This window comes from Hyperolius riggenbachi, chromosome 10 (genome assembly GCF_040937935.1).
Source record: "Hyperolius riggenbachi isolate aHypRig1 chromosome 10, aHypRig1.pri, whole genome shotgun sequence".
Lineage (NCBI taxonomy): Eukaryota > Metazoa > Chordata > Amphibia > Anura > Hyperoliidae > Hyperolius > Hyperolius riggenbachi.
In genome coordinates, this window is record NC_090655.1 from 145,542,280 (window position 1) to 145,559,092 (window position 16,813).

Here is a 16,813-nt window from a genome sequence, read left to right on the forward strand (position 1 = left end):
GGTATAAAACTGACATAACCAATAATGTGTTTCCCTACTTTTCATTGCCCAGTTACCAAATTTTCTTTTGTGCACAAGTAATGACTGTTTACAAATTACAAGTTAGCAAAGTCCGCCCTCTGAAAGCTGTCATTGCATTTTATTCATAGATTTTAATAAATAAATACAACAGCTATCTAGGGAATTTCTCATTTGCCTCTGTACAGTACAGATTCGTTTAGTACAGTTCCGTTTCAGCCCGTGGCTGGATGTAACTAACTGTAGCAACAGAAAAATGTAAACAAATGATAATGTTATCAACTCTTCAGATATAGATCATATACAGCAGGGCACTTTCCATTGAAGAACAAAGTGGTGTGTTTAACTGTTTGAATGCTGTTCTGCTACAATTTTTTGGGGTAGTAGATTTAAGTCTGTAAATGTATTAGAACAAGGAGGAAATGCTGAGTTTCAGACCACTTTAAAGAGTAACTTGAGCCTTGGATTTAACTGCATCCTAATCAGTAGCAGATACCCCCTTTCCCACAAGAAACCATCTATGTGGATGATAGTGTGATGAAACCCCTCCCACAGTGTGATGTCCTGCCCATGACAGTTTCCTGTTTGTGAGCCTAAGTTTGAGCCTATCACATTATTAGTGGGTGTGCTTATAAGGTGGTGCTGTACATTTTTTTTCTTGACTGTCAGTAGTAAAGATGACTACCCACAGGCTCATTATGGATCAAACATGATGAACCAAATCCATGGCGAGTATCAATCATTTCTTGATCTATCTTTTATGTTTTCCCTTCTCACTTTGCAATGTATGGATTCATTTTTTCCTCTACTATCATCTTGCGGTACAGTTCCTCTTTAACCAAATGAGAACCAGAGGTTTATACCCCCTAGTGCACTGCTTAAGAGGTCAGCGCTATATAAATACATTAATCTAATTTGCAAACCTTACCTTGAATGATTGATTGGATAAGCTCTTATACTACATGAAAGTAAGATTGAACAACCTAGATTGTATGGTGTGTGTTGAGCCTAAGGGTCCTTTTACACAGAATCCATTGCTTTTAATCATAACATAGCACAACTGATGTGAAAGGTGATGTCCATGATTCCCTACAGTCTCTTTCACACTGTATGTGGAAAAACTGAAGCTTTTCCTCAATGCACTGCTATGGAACAACAAATCATTTAAAAGTACTTCAGATGATTCAGGTTACAAAAATTACAATACTACTTTTCACTGGCTGTATTTAGCTCTGTCACACGGGACACAATCACACGTCCCCTTTGGCATCGAACTTTATACCAATGTCAGGAGCCAATGACCACAGAGATCGAAAAATTTTTAAAAAAAAGCAGCGACCCCTGGGTCAGGATGCTGCACACACCGCTCTGTGCAAAGCGCAGGGAGGACTGGAAAGGAAGGGGGGGGGGGGGCAGCGGAGAAACAGTGAGAAGGCTCTGAGGTACTTTAGATGGGAACATGCCTCTGTGTACCATTTTTTAAGTCAAGAACCACCTCGGGTGCATTCTAAGGGGCCAGAGATGCACGGTGCCCAATTAGACATTATAGCCATGCAAACAACTGAATTTCTTAAAAATAAAAGTGTTGAAGAACTAGTTAAAAAAAAAAATCTTACACAGCTATGAGTTATAGAAACAGACGCCACTTAAGTGTAAAAGGTTAGAGATGGACTTACCTTCCCACAGACAATAGTGTGGTTTCAATTAAGAAGAAAAATGGTTTTATTTCTTCAGGTGGACACTAATATGATCCAATCTTACCAAATCTATGTAGTGTAAGGGTAATTGAGTGAATATATTGAATGGATAAAGTAGGCACTTCCTTTATATTACACAGAAATGGTAAGATTGAATGAAAGAGATTCGATCATTAGTGGCCACCCATTACTCCAATAAACGTTGCAACGTGTTTCACGGGTCTGTAGCCCGCTTCCTCTGCCCTAGTGAATGAGTGCTCTCTTGCCTTTTTATTCATCTCCTTAGAGCGACTTCTTAGCCTGAGAGGGGACAAGATAATCTCCCCAACTGCGCACACAGTGGTTGCCTTAGAGGCAACCTATCCTTGTGAGTAGTTCAATTGCTACCATACCAACTCTGCTTATTAACATATATATATAGTGCATATATAGTTATATGGCATGTATCTTAGGACTGTAATCAGCAGTTACATGAAAAGAATAATATGTTGTACTGTACCGGGTGGTGCTGACTGTCATCCAGTGTTTTGAAGACCATGGCTACCATTCCATGTGCTCGCAGATGCATTCGAAAACTTGGCATTGCACACTTTGTCGCCAAACTTATTACACTGTGAGGAGGAGAAAAGTTCAAATAAGTCAAAAATAACATCAAAAAGTTTAAAGCCCATACACACACTTGATGGACATCTTTATAAAAACGAGTGATCTCCTTTATTAGCTACGATTGAATGATGTCAAAGCACATTTGAATTAACCGATGGTACGACGACAGACTGCTGATCGACTCGTTAGCATAAATGTGAAAATGAGGACCAAGTACAACATTCACCACACGAAAGTACTTTGAACGGAGCAGTCATTTGTTATTGTTTGGCACGACCAACACGGTATCGTCTGAATTGATCCACCAGGACAGATTGGTCCATAATAACAATAACCGTTGTCTTTGACAGTCCTTGGAACCACTCCACAAGATTCGCACCATCAAAAGTCCATCTTTATTAATTAATCCATAAAATACAGGTTAAAAGCTGTGTGGTTAAGTATAAGGTGACGCACAGGCGTTATAAGCTGCTTCAGTCCTTTATCAAACCATCACAGACGCACATTAAACATCACATGCTAAAACACATTTATATAGGAAACTGGTGGACCACATAGAGGACTGTGCCATTACCATATATACATATGTATGAAGTACTATCCACCAATCAGAGAATGCCCAGTAGTGCAGAAAGAGTGTTCAACAGATAATCAGCATAAAAAAGGCTGATTATCTGTTGAAAACTCTTGCTGCATTACTGGGCATCCTCTGATTGGTGGATATATACATACGGTAATGTCACTGTCCTCTATGTGGTCCACCAGTTTCCTATATATATGTGTGTTTTAGCATGTTTATGATTATCGACAGGCGCTCCCGGACACGGATACCGTGCAGACGGCACACACTTGACCTGAGGAAGTGGCTAACGCCGAGAAACGCGTTGTCACTGCGCTGATCACTACAAATAAATGAAACTATATTTTAACTATTGGCTTACTATGATTCTTCTAGTCTCTTAGCAGACTAATCAATTAGTGTTGTTATTCTCCAAATTGGGCGCCTCCTACCCCCTAAAATGTTTTAGCATGTGATGTTTAACCTCCTTAGCAGTATGGACAGATATATCCATCCATAAAAACATGCTGTGAACAGTATAAACGTGCATACACATCAGTACTCTCCTGCACTGTATACCAGACCCTTGCTTGACACATTTTGGCAAGTTACAGGAAAAAAGTTTTAAAATTAAATTTTATCACTTTTTGCACAGAAATCCTGGGAAAATTGAACGCCAAGGAAGGAATGTGGGTCTGTGATGGTTTGAGAAAAGACTGAAGCAGCCCAAAACGCCTGTGCGTCACCTTATACTTACACACACAGCTTTTAACCTGTATTTTATGAATTAATAAAGATGTACTTTTGATGGTGCGGATCTGTTACTCCAGAGTTGATCCCTGCACGTCCAACAACCATTGGTGCAGAAGCAATTACTAAAAATTTGACAGTCCTTGGGACACTTATAAAATGTTATTTGGCCAACCTGTTCAATTTTGAAAAATAACAGTTCTTAGGCACAGAGATCTGAGAGTATTCACAACGCTTACTTCAACGCATCACATAATGACATTGTGAAAAAAGTTTACTAGAATTTTTGGCAAATTTATTAAAAATAAAAATATACAAATTGAGAAAACATTCACAGCCTTTGCCATTAAGCACCCCCCCCCCCCCCCCCGATCATCCTTGAGATGTTTCTGCAGCTAAACTTGAGTCCACCTGTGGTAAATTCAGTTGATTAGAAATTATTTGGAAAGGCACACAACCTGTCTATATAAGATCCCTTGAACTGGACAAAATAGAAAAAACACAGGGACACCGGGAGCCCGATATCGTGTAATAACGTCTCGACAATGGGACTATGTAATACGAGGTAGTATACTCACAAAGGTAGGTTGCTTTTGAGGGCAACCACCATCTGCACATGTGGAGAAGTACCGTCTCCACTCGGCCTTAAGGTCGCTGCTCCTGAGAAAAAACGGGTGCCTTATATCCAAATAAGGACACCTCCCCTAGCTCGTAGGGTATAGAGATTCAAACAATCGATAAAAGTAGGAGGCGCCCTCTAGTATAGCATAGTAGCACTTAAATAATTTATAGCGTTCACAGGATAAGAGTAAAATTGTCCTACCTGTGTTGATAAATACTCAGATGGAAACAAATAAATCAGAAGATTTTTATTTATCGTATTGAATCAAGCACTTAGACAACGCGTTTCGCGACATCAGTCGCTTCCTCAGGTCAAATACACGTGCTTTACAGCTGTAATATGTCGCTGGGCGCCCAGCGACATATTACAGCTGTAAAGCACGTGTATTTGACCTGAGGAAGCGACTGATGTCGCGAAACGCGTTGTCTAAGTGCTTGATTCAATACGATAAATAAAAATCTTCTGATTTATTTGTTTCCATCTGAGTATTTATCAACACAGGTAGGACAATTTTACTCTTATCCTGTGAACGCTATAAATTATTTAAGTGCTACTATGCTATACTAGAGGGCGCCTCCTACTTTTATCGATTGTTTGAATATATAAGATCCCATACTTGACAGTTCATGTCAGAGTACAAACCAAGCATGAAGTCAAAGGATTTGTCTGTAGACCTCAGACAGGTTTGACTCAAGGAACAAATCTGGGGAAGGTTACAGAAAAAATATCTGCTACTTTGATGGTCCCAATGAGCGCAGTGGCCTCCATCCTCTGTAAGTGGAAGAAGTTCAAAACCACCAGGACTCTTCCTAGAGCTGGCCAGGTATCTAAACTTAATCAATTGGGGGAGAAGGGCCTTAGTGAGGTGACCAAGAACCTGATGGTCACTCTATCAGAGCTCCAGAGGTGGAGAGAGAACCATCTCTGCAGCAATCCCACCAAACATGCATGTATAGTAGAGTGACCAGATGGAAGCCACTTCTTACTAAGAAGTGACATGGCAGCCGTCTGGAGTTTGACTTCTGGAGGACTCACAGACAATGAGAAACAAAATACTCTGGTCTGATGAGACAAAAATGGACCTCTTTGGTGTGAATACCACATTACGTTTGGATGAAACCAGACACCACTCATCACCAGGCCAATGCCATCCCTACAGTGAAGCATGGTGGTGGTAGCATCATGCTGTGGAAATATTTTTAGCAGCAGGAACTGGGAGACTAGTCAGGTTTAAGGGAAAGATGACTGTAGCAGTGTACAGAGACATCCTGGGTGAAAACCTGATCCAGAGCGCTCTTGAACTCAGACTGGGGCAACGTTTCATCTTTTAGCAGGACAATGGCCTTAAGCACCCAACCAAAATATGAAAGAAGTGGCTTCAGGACAACTCTGTAAATGTCCTTGAGTGGCCCAGCCAGAGGCCAGATTTGAATCTGATTGAACATCTCTGGAGAGATCTTAAAATGGTTTGCACCAATGCAACCTGATGGAGCTTGAGAGGTGATGCAAAGAAGTATGGGCGCAACTGGCCAAGGATATGTGTGCCAAGCTTGTAGTATTTTCAAAAATACTTGAGGCTGTAATTGTTGCCAACGGTGCATTGACATAGTATTGAGCAAAGGCTGTGAATACTTCTGGACATGTGATTTCTCAGTTATTCTTAAAATTTGCCATGAGATCAAGTACATTTTTTTCATGTTGTCATTATGGGGTGGTGTGTGTAGAATTCTGAGGGAAACAAATTAATTTTGAAATAAGGCGATAACATATAATGTGAAAAAACGATGCGCTGTGAATACTTTACAGATGTACTATATTGCAAAGATTTTGGCATATGGCTACATTCATATTAATTAATGGAATAGTATAGAAGCAACAGCTTCACAACTTGTCAAAAAAATGCTTAGAAATTGACTTTTCAATATCCGATAGCTAAAAAAAAAAAAAAAGAGAGAGACTCCCCTCCTTACATTGGCCACGGCTAACTGACCAGACAAGAGATTTATCAGTAGCAATTTTACTGTGGTAACTGACAAATCAGCAGTAGTGTGCAAAAAGGCAATGGTTCTTAGTAGTCAGCCTGGATTGCTCACAGATGTAGGGAGTTTATTATGCCAGATCTCTGCATTCAGCTTACCTACAAGACATTGCAGTTTCAGCATTTAACACGAGAAACAACATAACAGATTCCCACTGGCAACTGTGCTCTGTTCCTTTTAGGTATTACCACGCCATGTTAAAAGTGCAAAGCTTCTTCACTGTATCAACTACCAAGGGTGATGAAACAATTCCAAGCCATTGTGTGTTTGAAGCTTTCACAGAAATGCAATAAACTGCCTCACACACAGACACTGTGACTATCTGCTTGGGGCAACCTTCTGACTGGAGGAACACTCCAAGGACACAATAATAAAGAGACTCTTCACAGGAGTCTCCCTACTATTACCTGGACCTGACATTCTGAAGCAATGGACATGGGGACAACTTTCTGTATACCATACTTTCATGAATGTGGTAGGAGTATAGTCCCTTTTGGGATGCTGTAGGAATACCAATATACTTGGAAGTGAACTTCTCAAATTTCTCCTTTACATCCCATTCTTCAAAGCACTTTAAAGAAAAACCGAGACAGGACAGGCATGTTACTTGCTCATAGACATGCCTTCTGTGTCCCATGTGTAATGTCAAATTTGCCTTGGGTACACTAAGTTTATTCAGTCACTCTCAATGTTATATTTTATCTAATACTATGTTGTCGTGTTACTTTGTAATCATAGTGGTGGAAGTTCACCTGAGTTTAAATTGGCTTTGTGGAAGCAGGTCTGCTTTACATCGGTGCAACTGTCTACTGTGGCTGCATCCATTGCCCATGAAATAGACCACAAAGTGAATGAAGCAATGCATTGAAGTAAGACTACAAGCAGAACCCCAAAACAATGCACAGACAGCAATCAGCTGTGCAGGGAGTCGCTACATTGAATTATATGTCACCTATTATACCACCGGTTTAAAAAAAAACAAAAAAAAACAAAACTGCATCAGGATTTGCAAAAAGTGCAAAAGTTAAGAATTTAAATAATTACAGTTAAGCATTTTTTCCAAACAAATAAACTGTTACCACAGGCATAACTCAATTCTGAGTTTGGAAAGATTGACGATTTTAGTCCTAGTGGAAACAGGGGTGGTTACCGAAAAATGTTTCTTTCATATTTCTGTCTGCTAAAGATGTCTACCAGAAAGAGTATTTTTTCTAAAACAGCATTAGAATTTTATTTTGACTCTGGACAGTTTAGAGCCTTCCTGTTTCTCCACCCTGCCTGTTCCTCAGCTGTCAGTCGGGGACAGGTGCATCACTACTACATGTGCGCAAGTCTGGACTCATGGATGCATAGTAGCGAATTACTCATTAAACAGCTTTACCAGCGGACAGTGGAGGAATGGCGGGACGGAAGGAGGAACGTGAAGGCTCTATACTATTCCAAGCCTTTCCTCTTATTAGTCAAGAATCTAACCTAAGGGGGTTTCTCACTTTAGTGGCGCTTTAGAGTTATTACTCAAAATAGGCGCTTGATGGTGAACCCCTCTATTATACTTGCAAGCTTAATATACAATTGGTGAAATTAGGTCACCATAACCCACCTAAGGCACCGTGTGTTTATGGGCTGGTTGCTCTTCAGCCCACTCAGCAAGTACTCAATATCATCAGTAAACTCCTGATTCTCTCCAAACTCCACCACATCATTGAAGTGCTTCACATGCTGAACAACTGTGTACAGCTGGGGGAAAAAAAAAAAAAGAAAGAAAACTTATTATTCACGTTACAAAATTATAGAGATCCATAAAAGACAATCCAGAGATCCATAAAGCCATCCGTCACAGAGTGCGGCCCCCTCCACATCGTAGTTGTGCAGCTCTTCTGCATTCATGGCCAGGCATAAGAAGCCCGAAGCCCCCCCCCCCCCCCCCCCCCAAGTGGCTCACAGACACGTGTCCACAGTAACCATGATAAACTTTGAGTACATTTGAAATCGGCGCCGGTAGACTTGGGCGCAGGATACAACGGTATATAGCTGATCCTGCTTCTGCACAAGTCCGGGCCGATTTAATTACTATTCCCCCTCCAGGCCGCCATGGATAGTGGGGGAATGAAATAATTCGGCTTCCAGCAATTGCTGGAGGCCGAATTATTATGTTTTTAAGCAACCTCGGCTCCGTCTTCTGACAGAGCCGACGTTACTCACTGAGCGCTGCAATAGGAATGATTCCTATTGAAGTCTATGGAGGCGCCGGCTGCGCCCAAATCTAGCAGCGCTGAAAAGCACTGCTCCGACTTTATTTGCCTTTTTTTTCCCTCTAAAAAACATCCAATCACAGGCCATATCAAACATTTTTCCTTATTACTGAAAGGTTTTCTGATTGATCTAAAGTTTAATTTTAAGTATTGTATCAAAAGGATGCCCCATCTACCCTCTGGAAATATATTGGTCTAAAACGATTAACCACTTTAGCACCACAGGGTTTTTTGCTTAAAAACCAGAGCAATTTTCACATTTCAGCACTCCTCCCATTCATTCACCAATAACTTTATTGCTACTCATCAGATGTAAATGATCTATATCTTGTTTTTTTGCCACAAATTATGCTTTGTGAGGGTGATATTTGCTTTTAGTAATTATGTTATTATCTGTGCATTTTAAAGGGAAAATGAGAAAAAAAAAAGAAAAAATACACTATTTCTCCATTTCCATCCACTATAGTTTTTAAATAAACAATGTTACCATAGGTAAAACACACACATTCTATTTGCTAATTTGTCCTGGTTATCTCAACATTTAAATAATGTTCCTAGTACAATGTATGGCGAAAATATATTAGTTTCTGGTTTGTGTTTTTTGTTTTCTCATTGTACTCTATCAGTAATTAAAAGCCCTTATCTTCATGATTAACAGTAATACACTCTCATGGCATACATATTTTAAAAGCTAAATCCCTAGGGTAACTATGTATTCTCTTTTCAATGCTGTCACTTTTGTTGTTTTTACAAGTATTTATTTGGGGGTATAGAGTACATGAAAATAACAGTTTTATTGCTTTTCATTCAGTTTTCCGGTAAAAAAAAATCACATGACTTAGCCCTCAGTTGTCAAACAACACAAAATCTATTCTCTCACTTGTCACGGTTAAAATGATACCCTATATACATAATCAGATAGCTTATTGGGCATACAGCACACTGTTTACCACAAGTACGCCTATCTACTCCCCTGAGCCCCAGGTAAAGTTCTGTGGGGAGTAGATAAGCGTAGCAAGGGTTTCAAAGTGGTTAAATAACCAGGGTGTAGTGCTTATCAGGTAAAGCAGTAAACATCTGCAGCTAGAAAAAAAATTAAGTAAAAATATAAGAGTAAAAAGTTGGGGTCCAAAGTGGTGAATTAATATTACAAGAACTGCACCAACAGATTTTAATGTCTGTAAAATATTTGCTCTAAACAGTCTGATTAGGAGAAATTAGTTTGAGAATGAAAATACTTGATTAATGAGGCAATTAAATTACACCGCAATGCATAATGTAGTAACTGTAATGTGTTTCAACTGGTGGTAGCTGGAATTTATTTTCTTTAGCACTCAAATAAAAAAAAATTACATTTCCTCTTTAATATTTAAAAAGGTTTTAAAAATGTAAATGCAATATTGCTTTTCTGAGACCCCAAAGTTGTACACACCCACATTCCCATAATTGAAAAGTGTCTTTTATAAGAGAGCCTTGTGGTGGCAGGCATCCTTAAAGCATGGCCTGCACTGTATAGGAGCAAAAGCAGCTGCTCTGTGCAGTGACATTCCTCTCAAAGGTCCCAGTGTCAACAGCAAAGCAGCAGGCTTTGCTTAAAGTGCTGGCAGTACAGGGAAGATGAAGGCTGTAACAAAGTACATATTCAAAGTGAACCTGAAGTGAAAACGTTAACAGATAATTAACTTTCGTACCAATGATAAATAACGCATGGGTAACATATTAGCCATGATTAAGGTTTTATATTTAACCTCTTCCGGAAGTAACTGACATGTACACCATTGACTTCTTGTTATTACTGCCACGGTGTAAGATTTCAATTACTCTTGCTGCACAGTCCCATCACGCTCACAGTTTGCATCGCTCTGGCGCCTCTGCAGCCTGGTCGCTTAGTTGCCTCGTAGCAAGCTGCGCTCCGTACACGTGGCAGGAGCAGATTTTATTGGCTCCTGACCATGTGTTAACTGGGAGCCAATCAGTGATCACACTGTTTTTAGAGGGGGGGGGGGGGGAAAGGTCTTTTGTCCTTAACCTCCCTGGCGGTATAGACAAGGTATACACGTCTACAGAAAACATGCTGTGAGCGGTATGGACGGATCTATCCGCCCAGCATGTCACTCACCCCCCACTGCTGATCGCGGCGATTTCCGCCGACTCCCGGCCTTTCTGTGTCCCTCTGCCGCCTTCTCAGTGTTCCCCAGACGCAGGAATCCTCTATGTCCCCGGAAAAATGAAGACTTCCGTCTTCCAGTTCCCGAGTGATGCTCTGTGCGCCACCTACTGGCAGGTGCACATATGACATCACAAAATGAATGAATTAAAAAGTGTTTGTATTAGATCCAAAATATAAACACCTGTATTTGAGTCTAATACCAACAAGTATAAATAGCTTGGCAGTTATTCCCCTCATTCTCTTTTCAGAGTCCCGGAGTCCAGTGCTAGTTGTTCTCAGCTCAGCTCCTGTGATTTCAGAATCCACACTCTGCCTTATTAAAGTGAACCTCCAGAATAAAAATCTACACAGCAGCACAAAGACAAAAATTACTTACGGTAATGTCTTTTCCAGAAGACGAAAGGACAGCAACCCTGAGACTTGTCTCCTTCCATAACTCACTGGACAGGAAGCTAGATAAGAATTTGCATAATAGATTAGATAGGGATTAGACAGGTATATACAACATAGTTCCCGCTTACCTCATCAGTTGTAAAAAAAGACTCCACACAGAATGATGCTTCAAAATAAATTTTAATAAGACAAAATCCGGGTGGGTAGTAAGGGTGCTGTCCTTTCGTCTTCTGGAAAAGACATTACCGTAAGTAATTTTTGTCTTTCCCAGAACGTCTCAGGACAGCAACCCTGAGATGATATACAAGATCAATTTAGGGGGGGGGGGGGACTACAGCTTGCAAATTTTTCTGCCAAAACATAGATCAGAATTTGACAATACATCCAGTTTATAATGTTTGACAAATGTATTGTGACTTGACCAGGTGGCTGCCTTACATATTTGCTCGATAGTGGCTCCTGCCCTCTCTGCCCAGGAAGTCGAGACAGCTCTCATCGAATGTGCTCTGATTGTAGAAACAAGATGCTTCCCCTGATGAAAGTAGGATAAAGCAATTGCTTGTTTAATCCATCTGGCAATTGTTGGCCTAGATGCTTGTTTGCCTCTAAATTTACCTGCGAATAGTACCAGTAAAGCATTAGATCTTCGCCATGACTTGGACCGCTGAAGATATTCGATTACACATCTTCTGACATCTAAAGAATGCAACTTATTTTCTTTTTGATTAGATGGGTTGTTACAAAAAGATGGTAAAAAAATCTCCTGGGATCTGTGAAACTTGGAAGATACTTTAGGAAGAAAGGATACATCTAGCCGTAGCGTAATCCTATCTTCACTGATAACACAATAAGGTTCATTTATTGAAAGAGCCTGTAGCTCTCCTATCCTTCTGGCAGTTGTTATTGCTAACAAAAAAGCAGTCTTTAGTGTCAATAGCTTATCAGATATATCAGAAATAGGCTCAAAGGGCGATTCACATAGAGCTTGCAACACCGTGTTTAGGTCCCATGACGGAATCTTTGACTGGACAACTGGTCGAAGCCTCCTTGTTGCTCTAAAAAATCTGACCACATATTCTTCCTCCGCTAATCTTCTCTCCAGGTAAACACTCAGAGCCGATACTTGTACTTTTAATGTGCTGATGCTAAGACCCTTTTGAAATCCACATTGTAGAAATTCCAGCACCGAATTTGAGTGTGATGTATCCATCTCATTCTTCAAACACCAGGAGAGATAGGTTTTCCAAGCCTTATGATATATCTGGCGTGTAACTTTTTTCCTACTCTGAATGAGTGTTTCTGATAATCTATTAGAGAAACCTTTGCTCTGTAATATCCTCCATTCAGGCTCCATGCCGAAAGCCGAAGAAGAGTCGGATTGGGATGAAACGCTGGGCCCTGGGTCAGTAGATCCTGACGACATGGAAGGATCAGATGGTCTGAGGCTAAGCGCTGAAGTGGAGCAAACCAAGGTCTCTTGGGCCAGAAAGGAACAACCAGAATGACTTGTGCTTGGTCTCGCCATATCTTGTTCAAAACCCTCGAGATGAGATGTAGGGGGGGAAAGGCGTACATCTTGTGCTGGCTCCAGCTGATTGAGAATGCATCCACTTCCCATGGATTGTCCTGTGGGCACAGGGAACTAAATAGAGGGCATTTCGTATTGATTCGTCTTGCAAACAGATCTACCTGTGGAGCCCCCCAGAGATTTGATATTTCCTGAAATATTTGATCGTTCAGGCTCCATTCGTCTTGAGAGAGGTTCCATCTGCTTAAATAATCTGCTAGATAGTTGAGCGTCCCTTTCAGATGTACTGCTTTTAAGGAAAGTAGACTCTTTTCTGCCCAATGAAGAATCCTTGATGCTTGGGACCTTAAAACTCTGCTCTTCGTACCCCCCTGCCGGTTCAGGTAGGCCACTACTGTACTGTTGTCCGTACGAATAGTCACATGGGATTGGTGAATCTGAGTCTGGAATGCCTGAAGTGCTTCCCATACAGCTTGCAACTCCCTGCTGTTTGAAGATCGTTTGTGAAGATGTGCAGACCATTGACCTTGAGCAAGAAGAGTATTCAGATGTGCTCCCCAACCCCCGGAGCTTGCGTCTGTAGTTATTACAGTCTGGGTTGGAAAGTCCCAAAGATTTCCTCTGGAGAGATGATTTGCCTCCAGCCACCAAAGAAGAGAGTGCTTGACACTCCAAGGAATCTGAAACTTCTTGTCTAGGGAAGATAACCTCTTGTCCCATTTGGATAAAATCCAGCTTTGAAGTACTCTCGAATGAAGTTGACCCCATTGTACTGCAGGAAACGATGCTGTTAATAAGCCCAGTAGCGCCATAGCCTTTCTTAGAGAAATGATCTTCATTCTCTGAAAAGAAAGAACAGAATTTAGTAAAACAGTAGATTTCCTGGAAGGCAAAACAAGTGTTTTATTGCCAGTACAGATCACAAAGCCCAGGAACTCCATACTCTGCTGAGGTTTTAAAGAGGATTTCTCCCAGTTAATCACCCACCCAAGGGACTGAAGAAAATCAAGTGTGAACTCTGTTTGGAGATTTACTGAGTGGACAGAAGGACCCCAAAGTAGTAAATCGTCCAGGTAGGCCATAATCTGGATAGAGTCTAGTCTCAGGACAGCTAAAACTTCTGCCATAACTTTGGTAAATAGCCATGGGGCTGAAGATAAACCAAAGGGGAGGGCACTAAATTGAAAGTGTCTTACCTCTCCGCGTAGAACCACTGCGAACCTCAGGAATTGCTGTGATTCTAGGTGAATTGGCAGATGTAGGTAAGCGTCTTTGAGGTCTAGAGAGGTTAACCAACAGCCCTCTTGTAGCAGATTTATCACTGAGCGAATGTTGTCCATTCGGAATTTCCTGTAACGGACTGCCTTGTTTAATTTCTTCAGATTCAGGATAAACCTGTAGTTCCCCTGAGGCTTCTTTATCAGGAACACTGGAGAGTAAAATCCTAGACATTCCTGGCATCTTGGGACTTGTCTGATGACTCTTTTTTTCTAGTAGAGAGTTTACTTCGTTTAGTAATGCCTGTGCCTGGTCTGGACTGCTTGGACAGGGAGTCACAAAGAACTGTGTCGGTGGGCGCTTGATAAATTCTATTTTGTATCCCTGTAAGATTATGTTTAACAACCAATTGTTCTGGAATGTCTCCTGCCATCTTTCGAAGAAATGGGCTAGTCTGCCGCCCACCGGTATCCTGGCGTCATTGTTTTGTTGGAGGGTTTGGATTGGAGTAAGAGGGATTTCCTCTTGGCCGCTGCGTTCTATTCTACTTCTTCTTCTGGATATTCCTATTTTCTGTTTCTTGTTTTCCTGAAGGACGAAAGGAACGATTGAAACGAAAATTTTCCGCTTAACTGGAAAATTTTTCTTTTTATCTGCAGATCTTTCCAAAGTCTCTTCCAACTTTGTTCCAAACAAGAGATTGCCTTCACATGGAATTCCGCATAGTTTAGACTTGGAAGAGGTATCACCCTGCCAGGTCTTTACCCACACTCCTCTCCTAGCAGAATTTACCAGAGCTGTTGTTCTAGCCGTTAGGCGTACTGAGTCATCTGCCGCATCCGCCAGATAATTAGTGGCATGTAGGATCTTAGGGAAGGCATTCAATATTTCCTCTCTAGGTATGCCTGACGCAATCTGTGATTGGACTTCCATTATCCATAACTTTAGGGACCTAGCCACTGCAGTAGATGCTACCGAAGGCTTGAAGTTTAAAGAAGCTGCCTCCCATGCCCTTCTTAAGATGTTATCCATTTTCCTGTCAATTGGATCTTTTAGGCAACCGAAATCTTCAAATTGCAGATCCGACCTTCTGGACACTTTAGATAGTGAAGGGTCAAGTTTAGGTGAGGTCCCCCAAAACTTTTGATCTTCTGCGCTATATGGGTATCTCTTGGCCAAAGACTTAGGCCAAAAGGCTCTCTTTTCAGGATTGTCCCATTCTCTTTTAATGATGTCCTTAAGACTATTATGCACAGGAATAAAGGACATCTAAGGTTCAGATAAAGTCTCATACATTTGATCTAGGGGTGTTAATGTTTTCTTTTCTGTAGCAATTCCCATTGACGTGTGCATGGCCTCTAACAGTTCTTTCATAAAGTCAGTGGAGAAAGCAAACTTATGGCATTTACTACTCTTTTCTTCCGCATTATCTGTTTCAGAAGGTATTTCATCAAAAGAGGAAATTTCCATTTCTCCTTCGGATCTTTCTGACTCCTCTGAAACCACAACGTCTAATTTCCTCTTCTTAGTCGGAGGGGTACCTTCAGGAGCCCGATCCGGCTGTTTAGTAGCCACAGAACCCGAGGGTCCCGGTAGGACTGTCAAACCTGCCCTTACTGGAGAGGTAGCTGAGCTTTTCATAGTCTCTACTGCTGAGGAGATTTCTGCTCTAATCCATCCTTTTAATCTTTAAACATAGAAGGAGATTCTTCTCTGACCACTTTATCTGTACAAGACTGACATAACATTTTAGATGAGGATGAAGACAAATGACCCTTGCAAACTGCACATTTCTTAGAAGGCTTATGAGATGCTTTAGCTTCAGAGCCTTTAGATTTATCAGTGTCAGTTTTATCAGGCTTGTTAGGGAGTTCTTTATCAGACTTAGTGTCCATCTTCCGGGGTTTAGGCTAAAATAAAACACAAAGAAAAAACCCCAATCAGCCTGATAACCCTCAATAATTAGCCAATATGAATCAAGGAACCACAATGATGCATACCAGAGAGGGTACGGAGCTTGACTCCACAGAGCCCTGGGAGGAAGATCCAGAGGCAGCCTCCATAGTCACAGACACTGTAAAGAGTGACTAAGTTAGTTAAGTAGAGTGTACCTGCCCACAGCATAATAACATTATCCCTGGCTATCACCAGAGATCCTACCAGTCCAGAAGATTCCACAGCTTTCCAAGTGGTTACTGCAGCCTGCACGTCCGCTGTCCGGAGGAATCCGTGCTAAACGCTGCACTGGAGCGCACGCCGGGCCAGGAGACTTCCTGCTTCCGGTCACGTGGGTGCCAATCACGTGATGCGCGGGCGGGACTTCTGGAATCCGTACGAACTTCCGTATCCTGGGGAAGGCTACAGCGTGCAGCGTGATCCCGCACGAGGACAACTAGCCTGCGCAGCCAGGGAATCACACAAGCAGCGGCTCCTGCAACAAGCATGGGTGGCCAGCCATATCCCCACACCTAGCATCCTGCTGGACAGGATAACAACTGATGGGGTAAGCGGGAACTATGTTGTATATACCTGTCTAATCCCTATCTAATCTATTATGCAAATTCTTATCTAGCTTCCTGTCCAGTGAGTTATGGAAGGAGACAAGTCTCAGGGTTGCTGTCCTGAGACGTTCTGGGAAAAGACTTTATCTTTAGCAGTTTCACAGCATCAGAACTTTGTTTTTCTTACCCAAGCCTAATTTTTAGCTGCACAGAAGCTAAGCTCTCCCCCATCAAAGAAATCTGTCTGGGCATTTTCCTCTGATGCGCTGCAAAGCATGATGTTTCTGATTAGGTTACTCTCCTGCTATTTTGGTGCAAATTTGTTTTTTTGTGTGTTTTTTTTTTATTTGAGATTTGAAGCCTAGCAAGCACAGCTGGGAGGGGTGATCAGAACACAGGACTTGTGAATTGTGTCTCATGCTCCCTGTCACCACCTTTCAATGAAAAAGATGGCTGCCCC

The 16,813-nt window shown here is 41.5% G+C and overlaps 1 protein-coding gene across 3 annotated transcripts in view; it reads right to left on the reverse strand.

Annotated features, from left to right (window-relative positions):
* The window catches only part of WAPL (WAPL cohesin release factor), a 174,338-nt gene that overhangs the window by 69,842 nt on the left and 87,683 nt on the right, over positions 1–16,813 (reverse strand). For all 3 annotated transcript variants that reach the window (XR_011024551.1, XM_068258553.1, XM_068258554.1), the window contains 2 exons: positions 7,892–8,028; positions 2,215–2,326 (listed from right to left, as the gene is read on the reverse strand). Coding sequence is in view for 2 of the 3 variants with exons in the window: in XM_068258553.1 (XP_068114654.1) it covers positions 2,215–2,326; positions 7,892–8,028 (249 nt within the window). In the remaining variant the exon portion in view is untranslated. The remainder of the gene's footprint in view (positions 1–2,214; positions 2,327–7,891; positions 8,029–16,813) is intronic.